The sequence below is a fragment of the Cottoperca gobio genome, unplaced genomic scaffold (genome assembly GCF_900634415.1).
Source record: "Cottoperca gobio unplaced genomic scaffold, fCotGob3.1 fCotGob3_284arrow_ctg1, whole genome shotgun sequence".
Lineage (NCBI taxonomy): Eukaryota > Metazoa > Chordata > Actinopteri > Perciformes > Bovichtidae > Cottoperca > Cottoperca gobio.
Window position 1 is genome coordinate 179,725 of NW_021166894.1, and position 12,776 is coordinate 192,500.

Genomic DNA, 12,776 nt, shown 5'->3' on the forward strand with positions numbered 1-12,776 from the left:
ATACATATATATATATATATGCATATACATATATATATATATATATATATATATATATATATATATATATATATGCATATATATATATATATATATATATATATATATATATATATATATATATATATATATATATATATATATATATATATGCATATACATATATATATATATATATATATATATATATATATATATATATATATATGCATATACATATATATATATATATATATATATGTATATACATATATATATATATATATATATATATATATATATATATATATGCATATACATATATATATATATATATATATGTATATATATACATATATATATATATATACTGTAAATGTAGTCATAACACAGAAAACACACAGTTTGTATATGTTTATATTACACAGAGCTGTGTGTGATGAGTTTTGTGTCATTGTATTCAGGGATTGGTCAGTGTAAACACCTGTTTATTTACTAATAAAATCCAAGTTTCACTTTATTGATTTTATTCAGCTTGTTGTTTACGTGTCCGTGCAGCTGCCGCTCCCTGCTGGACACTGCGTGCACACTTTATTCACACGTGAGTGTCAGTGAGCCAATCAGAGCGGACCTGGAGCGTTACCAAGGAAACGGTGTACAGACCTGGGAGACGTTGGGACGCGGCAGTCATGCTAACAGGCTAACTAGCTCGTCAGATTACAGTTGAGTCTCCAGCGGCTGTTAAAATAAATATTTAAAATTATTATCTGCGTTAAATGTTAAAAGTTTAGGCCCGGAGTCTATTCCGCGCCCCCGGTCACAGCCTCACTGCCTGTCGGTGTTAGCTAGCTAGCATGGCTGTAGCGGTATCCGGCTGACGAGGCTAGTGGTGATTAGTTTAGCACCGTGTAATCTACATTTTATCCGGATAAGAGTCACTGAACACCCGCAGACTCAGCGGGGCGGAGACGGTTAGCAGCTAGCTAACTGCCCGGTGTTTCACGGGATGGATGTGAGGTAACAGCCTGGACTGGGACGTCTGAGCCGGGTCTGTGTTCTCTGAACAGAGCCTGTGTGTCGGGTTGAGCTGAGCAGCAGCCTGGTCCTCCCGGGCCGGGGTGAGGGCAGGGCTCCACACCGCCGGCCAGGCCCGGACTCTGGGGAGAGATGCAGCGGAGCGGAGGGCCCGTTAACCCGCGTTGATAAACAGGTGAGGTGCATGTTTCAAGTCTGTGGGCATTTACATCTAAACAGCACATTTTATTACACGTAAACTCAAAGTGCTGTATATTTAAAGACAAAATATAGACATAAACATAAGAACATAGGTAACATAAGGCTGCAGGTATTTTCTTTATGGATGAATCTGCTGATTACTCTCTTGATTAATCACGTTGCAAGGTTTATTATCATGTGCACAAAATAACTGAATGTGGTTTATTGACGGGCAGGTCTTCATTTACAAGGAATTTGCTTTAGTGCATTGATGCATTACATAGACGTAGTCAGAGAAAATAAATAAATAATATATTGCAAAAACCAAGAATAGAAAAGGTCTATGAAATGATAAAACACTAAGATATACTAACTACCAACTGGTTTGATGATCGATTAACCGTTAAAGAAATATTACCTGCAGAAATGTCTTTAAAGTTTGTTTTCAGCCTCAAATATGGAGATCTGCTGCTTTCTCTGTTTTATATTAAAGTGAATATCTTTGGACTTACTATACATTTTTCACTATTTCCTCACATTTTATACACCAAACCATTAATGTAGAAACTAACCAGCAGATTAATACATTATGAAAATAATGTAATTGAGTTGATGAATAAATTGGTGAATGCAGTTTTGCTGTGTGATGTTTTGAGATGTTTCTGTTAAATACCATGAAAACATGATGAAGGTATGTTGATGTTGTGTGCAGGATGGACGTGTGCAGTAAGAACCCGAACCGCACGGCGCCGGTCGCTGACGACCACCCAGCCGACGTGCCGCTCTGTTCGCGGACCAACGGCTGGAGCTGGCCGCCGCACCCCTTCCAGCTGCTCGCCTGGCTGCTCTACGTTTACTTCGCCGTCACCGGCTTCGGAGTGTTCATCCCCCTGCTGCCCGCGCACTGGATCCCCGCAGGCTATATCGTATCCTTACAGCGGCGGTAAAACAAGCAAAATAAATAAGATAAAGTCTAATATTCAGAAAGGTTTTAATTCTCTGACAAAGTACTAAACGGGTGAAAGTTAAACTTTTTATTTATTGACACATCTGTTTAAAATATAAACACATTCTTTCATACAGTATAAGTAAAACAAAGAACACGCCTTCATTCATATAAATAATAATCATATTTGGCTTTGTTTGTATTCCTGTTTGTTCCTTTAATTCTTGAAATGTCAGATTATATTTGAACAGTTTCTTAATATTTTGTTTTATTTATTGGTTTTACAGAAACGTAGGTGATTCAGATTTTGTTGTAGTTTCTATTCATTATTAGTAGCTGGTGTTAGTTTTTCCACAGAAACTGATGAATAGACATTTTACATGAGGTACCTGAATGAGCTGTTTGTTCCTGATGCGTGCGTCAGTGTACGGGCGTCATGTTCGTCGGTCACCTGTGTGTGCATCTGATGGCCGTGTCCATCAACCCGGCCGACTACAACGTCAGGACGAAGAGCGATAAAGGTCCGGTTCCCGTGTTCGACCGCTCCAAACACGCTCACGTCATCGAGAACTGCCACTGCTACCTCTGCCAGGTCGACGTGTGAGTACCTCTAAACTTTATTACTAATGTTTTATCTCTAAATATCACAACTATTATTTCTAAATATTACGGCTTGTATCTCTAAATATTATAAATAAATAATAAGACTTTGGATTCAGAAAATGGGTTAGATAATAATAATAGTCAGGTTAAGAACGGCATGAAAGCAGAGGAAGTGTGTATTAGATTATGAAGTTTTTATATTTCAAAACGTTCTATCAAAGTCAAAGCTAAAACAAAAAGGAACATTTATTAATGCTAAAACTGCATAAATAAACACTTTTTACTAAAATGTTTCTCGATTCTCAGTGACTTCCAGAAGTTCAAGTTCCACAACAAATAAAATTGCTGCCTGGTACATAAATAAAGTTGGTCGGCTTCGGCCAACTGCCTTTTTATTTCTCACAAACATAAATTGAAGACAAAATGACATTTAAAAATCACTCAGTAACTCTTGACACGACCTGAACTTGGTGTGCAGGATTAGTGTTGGGATCCGAAGCCACATCCAGCTGCTTCTGGAGAAAATAAACCTTTTTAAAATCCATTTTTGGAAGAATCTTAGAAGTTATCCTGGTAACTGTTTTAATTACTCCATCAAAGTAACTTATTACATCTGATTACTTTTCGTCTTTGCTGACCCGCGTTGTTCCAACAGAAAACATTTCTGTACGACGAAAAGATGCAAAGCAACATAATAAATGTTTATTCTACATATAAGCTTTTTACTGAAAACAATCTATTCAGCTGAACCTCTTTGATTAGCAACTGTCATTTAATTACATATTAATTCTCAGTAACTGTAACGGATTATAATTACATTTATTTTGTAAGCTAATTAAGTAACGCTGTCACATGCCACTCCCAATTAAACAGCAGCTGCTAAAAGTCCTGCATTGTAAAAGTATAATAAAGTATTACAAGTATAAAAATGTCCCAGGCTGTTTTACTGTTGTTATTGTAATGCATGAAGCCTCTACAGCTGTCGGAGAAAAGCAGTGCAGCAAAACTTGTACTGTATATATTTATATATAATATATGTGAAGATATATATCTAATATAAGAGTATGTGTTGTTTCAGCGGTCCGAAGTCGAAGCACTGCAGCGCCTGTAACAAGTGTGTGTCCAACTTCGACCATCACTGCCGCTGGCTCAACAACTGTGTGGGGAGCAGAAACTACAGGTGAGGCTTCTTCTTCAAATCATGATCGTCTTCCACTCATCAAATCATGTTCTTCTACTCTTCAAATCATGTTATTCTACTCTTCAAATCATGTTCTTCTACTACTCTTCAAATCATGTTCTTCTTCAAATCAAATCAAATCAAATCAAATTTATTTGTCTCAGTGTGCTTTACAGACTGTACAGGTTACGACACCCTCTGTCCTTAGAGCCTCGCATCGCACAAGGAAAAACTTCCTAAAAGAAACCCCAAAATTAAAGGGGGAAAAATGGAAGAAACCTCAGAGAGAGCAACTGAGGAGGGATCCCTCTCCCAGGACGGACAGACGTGCAATAGATGTCGTGTGTACAGGATAAACAACATAGTACAAATACAACATTTGACAGAAATTATGTTGTGTTGGAAAAAAAAAAGAGAAAGTTTGGATGAATCCAGTAAAATGTCAATAAGGCTTCCCGGTGTCCAGCAAGACCAGGTCAGCAGGCACAGCCACGATTCATGATCCTGACGTAAACTTTATCAGTGGCAACCTGCCACATGAGAGACAGACACTCTGGCGATGATACCCCGGATGATGAGTTAGTAACATACATTTACATAAATGCATACAGATAGAGAGGGAGAAGAAGAGAGCAGGGAGGTGTCCCCCGGCAGTCTAAGCCTATAGCAGCATAACTAGGGGCTGATCCAGGGGAAACCTGAGCCAGCCCTAACTATAAGCTTTATCAAAAAGGAAAGTCTTCAGCCTACTCTTAAATGTGGAGAGTGTGTCTGCCTCCCGAACACAAACTGGAAGCTGGTTCCACTGGAGAGGAGCTTGATAGCTGAAGGCTCTGGCTCCCATTGTACTCTTAAGAGACTCTAGGAACTACAAGTAACCCTGCAGTCTGGGAGCGCAATGCTCTAGTTGGTTTATAAGGTACTATGAGATCTTTAAGATATGCTGGAGCCTCACCATTAATTGATTTGTAAGTCAGGAGAAGGATTTTGAATTCTATTCTGTATTTTACCGGGAGCCAGTGCAGAGCAGCTAATACAGGAGTAATATGATCCCGTTTCCTAATTCCTGTCAATACACTTGCCGCTGCATTTTGGATCAACTGAAGAGTCTTAAGCGACTTTTTGGGACAACCTGATAACAATGAGTTGCAGTAATCCAGCCTTGAAGTAACAAATGCATGGACTAGTTTTTCGGTATCATTTTGAGACAGGATGCGTCTTATTTTTGCAATGTTACGTAGATGAAAGAAGGCAGTCCTTGAGATTTGTTTTATGTGGGAGTTAAATGACAGATCTTGATCAAAGATGACGCCAAGATTCCTTACAGTGGTGCTGGAGGCCAAGTTAATGCCATCCAGAGCTTCTATGTCATTAGAAAATGCGTTTTGGAGGCGTTTAGGGCCAAGTATAATAACTTCAGTTTTGTCTGTGTTTAACATCAAAAAGTTGCTAGACATCCAAGTTTTTATGTCCTTAAGGCTTGAAGTTTAGCCAATTGATTGGTTTCATCTGGTTTAATTGATAGATATAATTGGGTATCATCCGCATAACAATGAAAGTTTATAGAGTGGTTCCTTATAATATTGCCCAAAGGAAGCATATATAAGGTGAATAGAATCGGTCCAAGTACAGAACCCTGTTTTTGTCTCTAATAATTATAATTTTATGGTTAAAGAAGCTCATGAAGTCGTCACTACTGAGAGATATAGGAATAGAAGGCTCTGTAGAGCTGTGACTTTCTGTCAGCCTGGCTACAGTGCTGAAAAGAAACCTGGGGTTGTTCTTATTTTCTTAATTAAGGAAGAGTAATAAGCTGCTCTGGCATTACGGAGAGCCTTCTTATACGTTTTAAGATGATCTAACCAGACTAAACGAGATTCTTCCAATTTAGTGGAACGCTATTTACTTTCAAGATTTCTCGACTTTTGTTTCAAATCATGTTCTTCTAAACTTCAAATCATGTTCTTCAAATCATCTTCTACTCTTCAAATCATGTTATTATTCTTCTACACTTCAAATCATGTTCTTCTATTCTTCAAATCATGTTCTTCTACTCTTCAAATCATGTTCTTCCACTCTTCAAATCATGTTCTTCTACACTTCAAACCATGTTCTTCTTCTCATCAAATCATGTTCTTCTACACTTCAAACCATGTTCTTCTTCTCATCAAATCATGTTATTCTACTCTTCAAATCATGTTCTTCTTCTACTACACTTCAAATCATGTTCTTCTTCTACTCTTCAAATCATGTTATTCTACTCTTCAAATCATGTTCTTCTTCTACTACACTTCAAATCATGTTCTTCTTCTACTCTTCAAATCATGTTCTTCTAAACTTCAAATCATGTTCTTCTTCTAAACTTCAAATCATGTTCTTCTAAACTTCAAATCATGTTCTTTGTCTACTCTTCAAATCATGTTCTTCTTCTACTCTTCAAATCATGTTCTTCTACTCTTCAAATCATGTTCTTCAAATCATCTTCTACTCTTCAAATCATGTTCTTCTTCTACTCTTCAAATCATGTTCTTCTTCTTCTACACTTCAAATCATGTTATTCTACTCTTCAAATCATGTTCTTCTCTTCGAATTTTGTTCTTCTACTCTTCAAATCATGTTCTTCTTCTACTCTTCAAATCATGTTCTACTCTTCAAATCATGTTCTTCAAATCATGTTCTACTCTTCAAATCATGTCATTCTTCTACTCTTCTAATCATGTTCTTCTCTTCAAATCATGTTCTTCTTCTACTCTTCTAATCATGTTCTACCACTCTTCAAATCATGTTCTTCTTCTACTCTTCAAATCATGTTCTTCTCCTCATCAAATCATGTTCTACCACTCTTCAAATCATGTTCTTCTTCTACTCTTCAAATCATGTTCTTCTCCTCATCAAATCATGTTCTTCTTCTACTCTTCAAATCATGTTCTTCTTCTACACTTCAAATCATGTTCTTCTACTCTTCAAATCATGTTCTTCTACTCTTCAAATCATGTTCTTCTACTCTTCAAATCATGTTCTTCCACTCTTCAAATCATGTTCTTCTACACTTCAAACCATGTTCTTCTTCTCATCAAATCATGTTATTCTACTCTTCAAATCATGTTCTTCTTCTACTACTCTTCAAATCATGTTCTTCTTCTACTACACTTCAAATCATGTTCTTCTTCTACTCTTCAAATCATGTTATTCTACTCTTCAAATCATGTTCTTCTTCTACTACACTTCAAATCATGTTCTTCTTCTACTCTTCAAATCATGTTCTTCTAAACTTCAAATCATGTTCTTCTCTTCAAATCATGTTCTTCTTCTAAACTTCAAATCATGTTCTTCATCTACTCTTCAAATCATGTTCTTCTTCTACACTTCAAATCATGTTCTTCTACTCTTCAAATCATGTTCTTCAAATCATCTTCTACTCTTCAAATCATGTTCTTCTTCTACTCTTCAAATCATGTTCTTCTTCTTCTACACTTCAAATCATGTTATTCTACTCTTCAAATCATGTTCTTCTCTTCGAATTTTGTTCTTCTACTCTTCAAATCATGTTCTTCTACTCTTCAAATCATGTTCTACTCTTCAAATCATGTTCTTCAAATCATGTTCTACTCTTCAAATCATGTCATTCTTCTACTCTTCTAATCATGTTCTTCTCTTCAAATCATGTTCTTCTTCTACTCTTCTAATCATGTCTACCACTCTTCAAATCATGTTCTTCTTCTACTCTTCAAATCATGTTCTTCTCCTCATCAAATCATGTTCTTCTTCTACTCTTCAAATCATGTTCTACCACTCTTCAAATCATGTTCTTCTTCTACTCTTCAAATCATGTTCTTCTCCTCATCAAATCATGTTCTTCTTCTACTCTTCAAATCATGTTCTTCTTCTACTCTTCAAATCATGTTCTTCTTCTACTACACTTCAAATCATGTTCTTCTTCTACTCTTCAAATCATGTTCTTCTTCTACACTTCAAATCATGTTCTTCTACTCTTCAAATCATCTTCTTCAAATCATCTTCTACTCTTCAAATCATGTTCTTCTTCTACTCTTCAAATCATGTTCTTCTCTTCGAATTTTGTTCTTCTACTCTTCAAATCATGTTCTTCTTCTACTCTTCAAATCATGTTCTACTCTTCAAATCATGTTCTTCAAATCATGTTCTACTCTTCAAATCATGTCATTCTTCTACTCTTCTAATCATGTTCTTCTCTTCAAATCATGTTCTTCTTCTACTCTTCTAATCATGTTCTACCACTCTTCAAATCATGTTCTTCTTCTACTCTTCAAATCATGTTCTTCTCCTCATCAAATCATGTTCTTCTTCTACTCTTCAAATCATGTTCTACCACTCTTCAAATCATGTTCTTCTTCTACTCTTCAAATCATGTTCTTCTCCTCATCAAATCATGTTCTTCTTCTACTCTTCAAATCATGTTCTTCTTCTACACTTCAAATCATGTTCTTCTCTTCAAATCATGTTCTTCTCTTTAAATTTAGATCTTCTTCTAATCTTCAAATTTATGTTCTTCTTTCATGTTCCAGCCCTGTTATATCTCTATTTTGACATGTAACATGTTCTGATATTATTGATATCTGAAGCTGTAAGTCCTGTGTGTGTCCCCTGTATTTCCCCTGCGTGTCCCCTGCGTGTGCAGGCTGTTCCTCCACAGTGTGCTCTCCGCTCTGCTGGGTGTCTGTCTGGTTCTGGTCGTCGCCACGTACGTCTTCATCGAGTTCTTTCTGGACCCGTCCAAACTGCGCACTGACAAACACTTCCTGGGTAAGACCTGACCCCTGACCTCTGACCTTCATACCTCAGTTTCAGCATGGCAGGAAGATGTGATCTGGACTCAAGGGTCCCTCAGAATAAAACACAATGTTGGCAGTTAACTGTGTGTGTGTGTGTGTGTGTGTCTCTATGTGTCTGTATCTCCGTGTGTGTGTCTGTGTGTGCGTGTGTCTCTTTATGTGTGTGTGTGCGTGTAGTGAGGAATGAGACAGCTGTGTGGTTCGTCTTCCTGCCGGTGGCTCCGCTCCGCTCAGCAGCAGCAGTGATTCCTGGTCTGGCTGCCGTCACCATCGCTCTGGCTCTGCTGTCCTCTGTGCTGCTCTGTCACCTGCTCTGCTTCCACATCTACCTCCGTGAGACACACACACACACACACACACACACACACACACACAGACCTGTCTGCTCAGTGTCCACACTGAAGGTGGTATGGAAGGCCATTCATGACATTAACTACAACATATTGCCACAATATCGTCAAAATGTGCGTTTTTTTACGCCGTAATCTATACAACGACACACACACCACTGTCTGTGTGTTCACCTGTCTGTTTTATTGACGCCGATATTACATTCCCGATCATGGATGAACTCTGTCGGCCGATACGATCTTTGTGTTGTTTTGATGTATCTGCTGCCTCCTGAGGCAGCTGTCACTTGTGATATTAGATACATACAGCTAAATCATAATCCATCCATCCATCCATCGTCTACCGCTTATCCGGGATTGGGTCGCGGGGGCAGCAGCTCCAGTAAGGAACCCCAATCTTCCCTTCTCCGGGCCACATCCTAAATCATAATAACTAAACAAAATAAAGATTCATTTAAAATACTAGCCCCCGTCAGGCACAGCCCGAAGAAGCTACGTGGTGCCTCCCATCCATCCATCCTGTGGGCCCACCACTCATGGGAAAAACCGCTGGGGTTGGGTGCGCTGTCACACGGGTGGCAGTGATGGTCAGGGACCTCAACGGACCAGACCCGGGCAGCAGAGGCTGGGGACTTGGAACGTCACCTCTCTGTGGGGGAAGGAGCCTGTAACTAGTGTGGGAGGTGGATCGCTACCAGTTGGATCTGGTGGGTTTACCTCTAGGCACAGTCTTGGCTCTGGAACCGTACTCCTGGATAGGGGTTGGACTCTATTCTTCTCCGGAGTTGCCCAAGGTGTGGGCCGGGGTGGGGATACTCACTAGCCCCCGGCTGAGCGGCGCTACGTTGGCGTTTACCCTGGTGGACGAGACGGTCGCCTCCCTACGCCTTCGGGTTATGGGGGGGGAAACTCTGACTGTTGTTTGTGCCTATGCCCCAAACCGCAGTTCGGAGTATTCGGCCTTCTTGGAGACCCTGAATGGAGCCCTGCAGGGGGCTCCAGTAGGGGACTCCGTAGTCTTGCTGGGAGACTTCAACGCACACGTGGGAAACGATGGAGACACCTGGAGAGGCGTGATTGGGAGGAAGGGCCTCCCTGATCTAAACCCGAACGGTCGTTTGTTGTTGGACTTCTGTGCTAGTCATGGAATAGCCATAACAAACACCATGTTCGAACATAAGGATCTCATAAGTGCACGTGGTACCAGAGCACCCTTGGCCAAAGGTCAATGATCGATTTTGTAATCGTATCATCTGATCTGAGGCCGCATGTTTTGGACACTCGGGTGAAGAGAGGGGCGGAGCTGTCGACTGATCACCATCTGGTGGTGAGTTGGATCAAGGGGTGGGGGAAGACTCTGGACAGACCTGGTAAACTCAAACCGGTAGTGCGGGTGAACTGGGAACGTCTGGATGAAGCCCCTGTCCTGGGGATCTTCAACTCACACCTCCGGCGGAGCTTTTCAGACATCCCTGTGGAGGTTGGGGGCATTGAACCTGAGTGGGCGATGTTCAAAACCTCTATTGCTGAAGCTGTGGTGATGAGCTGTGGTCTCAAGGTCTTAGGTGCCTCAAGGGGCGGTAACCCTCGAACACCGTGGAGGACCCCAGTGGTCAGGGAAACCGTCCGACTGAAGAAGGAGTCCTTCCGGGTTATGTTACCCGGAAGGACTCCGGAAACAGTTGCAGGGTACCGAAGGACTAGAAGGGTGGCAGCCTCTGCCGTGTCAGAGGCAAAGCAGCGGGTGTGGGAGAAGTTTGGAGAAGCTATGGAGAAGGCACCTCAGGAGGGGGAAGCGAGGAACCATCCAAGCTGTGTACAGAAAAGGTGGGACCCTGCTGACTTTGACTGAGAAGGTTATCGGCTGGTGGAAGGAGCACTTTGAGGAACTCCTGAATCCAACTAACACGCTCTCTATGGTAGAGGCAGACCTGGAAGCTGATGGGGGATCATCGTCAATTTCCCTGATGGAAGTCACTGAGGTAGTCAAACAACTCCACAGTGGCAAAGCCGCAGGGGTTGATGAGATCCGTCCAGAAATGCTGAAGGCTTTGGGTGTTGAGGGGCTGTCTTGGTTGACACGCCTCGTCAACATTTCGTGGAAGTCCGGGACAGTGCCTAGGGGTTGGCAGACCGGGGTGGTGGTTCCCCTATTTAAAAAGGGGGACCAGAGAGTGTGATCAGCACCTCAAAATCTGAGGCCATGGCTCTTAGCAGGAAACTGGTGGATTGCCTACTCCGGGCAGGGAATGAGCCTTTACCCCAAGTGAAGGAGTTCAAGTACCTCGGGGTCTTGTTCGCGAGTGAGAGGACGATGGAGTGAGAGATTGGCCGGAGAATCGGAGCAGCGGGGCGGTATTACAGTCACTTTACCGCACAGTTGTGACGAAAAGAGAGCTGAGCCAGAAGGCGAAGCTCTCAATATACCTGTCGATCTTCGTTCCTACCCTCACCTATGGTCATGAAGGCTGGGTCATGACCAAAAGAACGAGATCACGGGTACAAGCGGCCGAAATGGGTTTTCTCAGACTGGTGGCTGGCGTCTCCCTTAGAGATAGGGTGAGAAGCTCAGCCATCCGTGAGAGACTCGGAGTAGAGCCGCTGCTCCTTTACGTTGAAAGGAGCCAGTTGAGGCGGTTCGGGCACCTAGGGAGGTGTTCCAGGCATGTCCAGCTGGGAGGAGACCCCGGGGAAGACCCAGGACTCGGTGGAGAGATTATATCTCCTCACTGGACTGGGAACGCCTCAGGTTCCCCTAGTCGGAGCTGGAGGATGTGGCCCGGAGAAGGGAAGATTGGGGTTCGTTACTGGAGCTGCTTCCCCCGCGACCCGATCCCGGTTAAGCGGTAGACGATGGGTGGATGGACGTGCGTGTGGGCGTGCCTGCAGTGTTCGCACCTTCACTGTAACGTTTTGGCAAACAGTAGACGGCGCTAACAAGAGACGTGAGTTAGCTTTAAAATGTCACCTCATGTTAACATTGATACTGAAAGTCACGTTTTCAAGAAGACACGGACCGCTAAGTATTTATTTACCGAAGTCAGAAGTAAAGCCGTGTGCTTAGTTTACACACGTTGTGTGGGTTACAATTTGAGTCGCCACTACGAGACCAAACACGCAGAGAAATTCAAGAACTTGTCTGATGAAGAGCGGGCAAAGGAGTCAGGGTGCTTTGCTAGCTAAGCTGCAAATCCAACAAGGACTTTTTACAAAACATTGCACATCCAGAGACAAGTTACGTCTTATCCCACAAAATCACTAGAATAGGTAAAGTCTTTTCAGAGAGTTTATTAAGGAGTGTTTGTTGGACTCTGCAGCATTAATATCTTATATTATATTTAATAATATTAGATATATTAATGCTGCAGAGTCCAACAAACACCAACATCCGGAGAAAAAGGAGGACATTTGAGAATGTGCCCCTCTCCTGAGGAGGAGGAGGATTAAGGACATCGCAAGAGCTTTGGATGAGAGCTGCCATGTACGTGACACCGCCCAGCTACTCATCTTCCTACGTGGGATAACTAAGGACTTCAAAATGACGGTCTGAGCTGGCAGCCATGCAGTCAATGAAAGGGACAACAGGGACTGATTTGTTCACGGAGGTAAATGCATGTGTGGACAAGTTGGGACTGAAATGAGACAAGCTGGCAGGCGTGACAACGAATGTTTGTCCAAATCTGACGGGAACA

At 41.5% G+C, this 12,776-nt stretch overlaps 1 protein-coding gene across 1 annotated transcript in view; it reads left to right on the forward strand.

The window, feature by feature from the left end:
• Positions 1-615: 615 nt before the first annotated feature.
• Positions 616-12,776, forward strand: part of zdhhc1 (zDHHC palmitoyltransferase 1) — a 16,359-nt gene continuing 4,198 nt past the window's right edge. Inside the window, 6 exon segments of the mRNA XM_029427017.1 lie at positions 616-1,189; positions 1,907-2,120; positions 2,565-2,740; positions 3,822-3,923; positions 8,581-8,705; positions 8,912-9,067. Of these exon segments, the coding sequence (XP_029282877.1) occupies positions 1,908-2,120; positions 2,565-2,740; positions 3,822-3,923; positions 8,581-8,705; positions 8,912-9,067 (772 nt within the window). The 5' untranslated portion in view covers positions 616-1,189; position 1,907.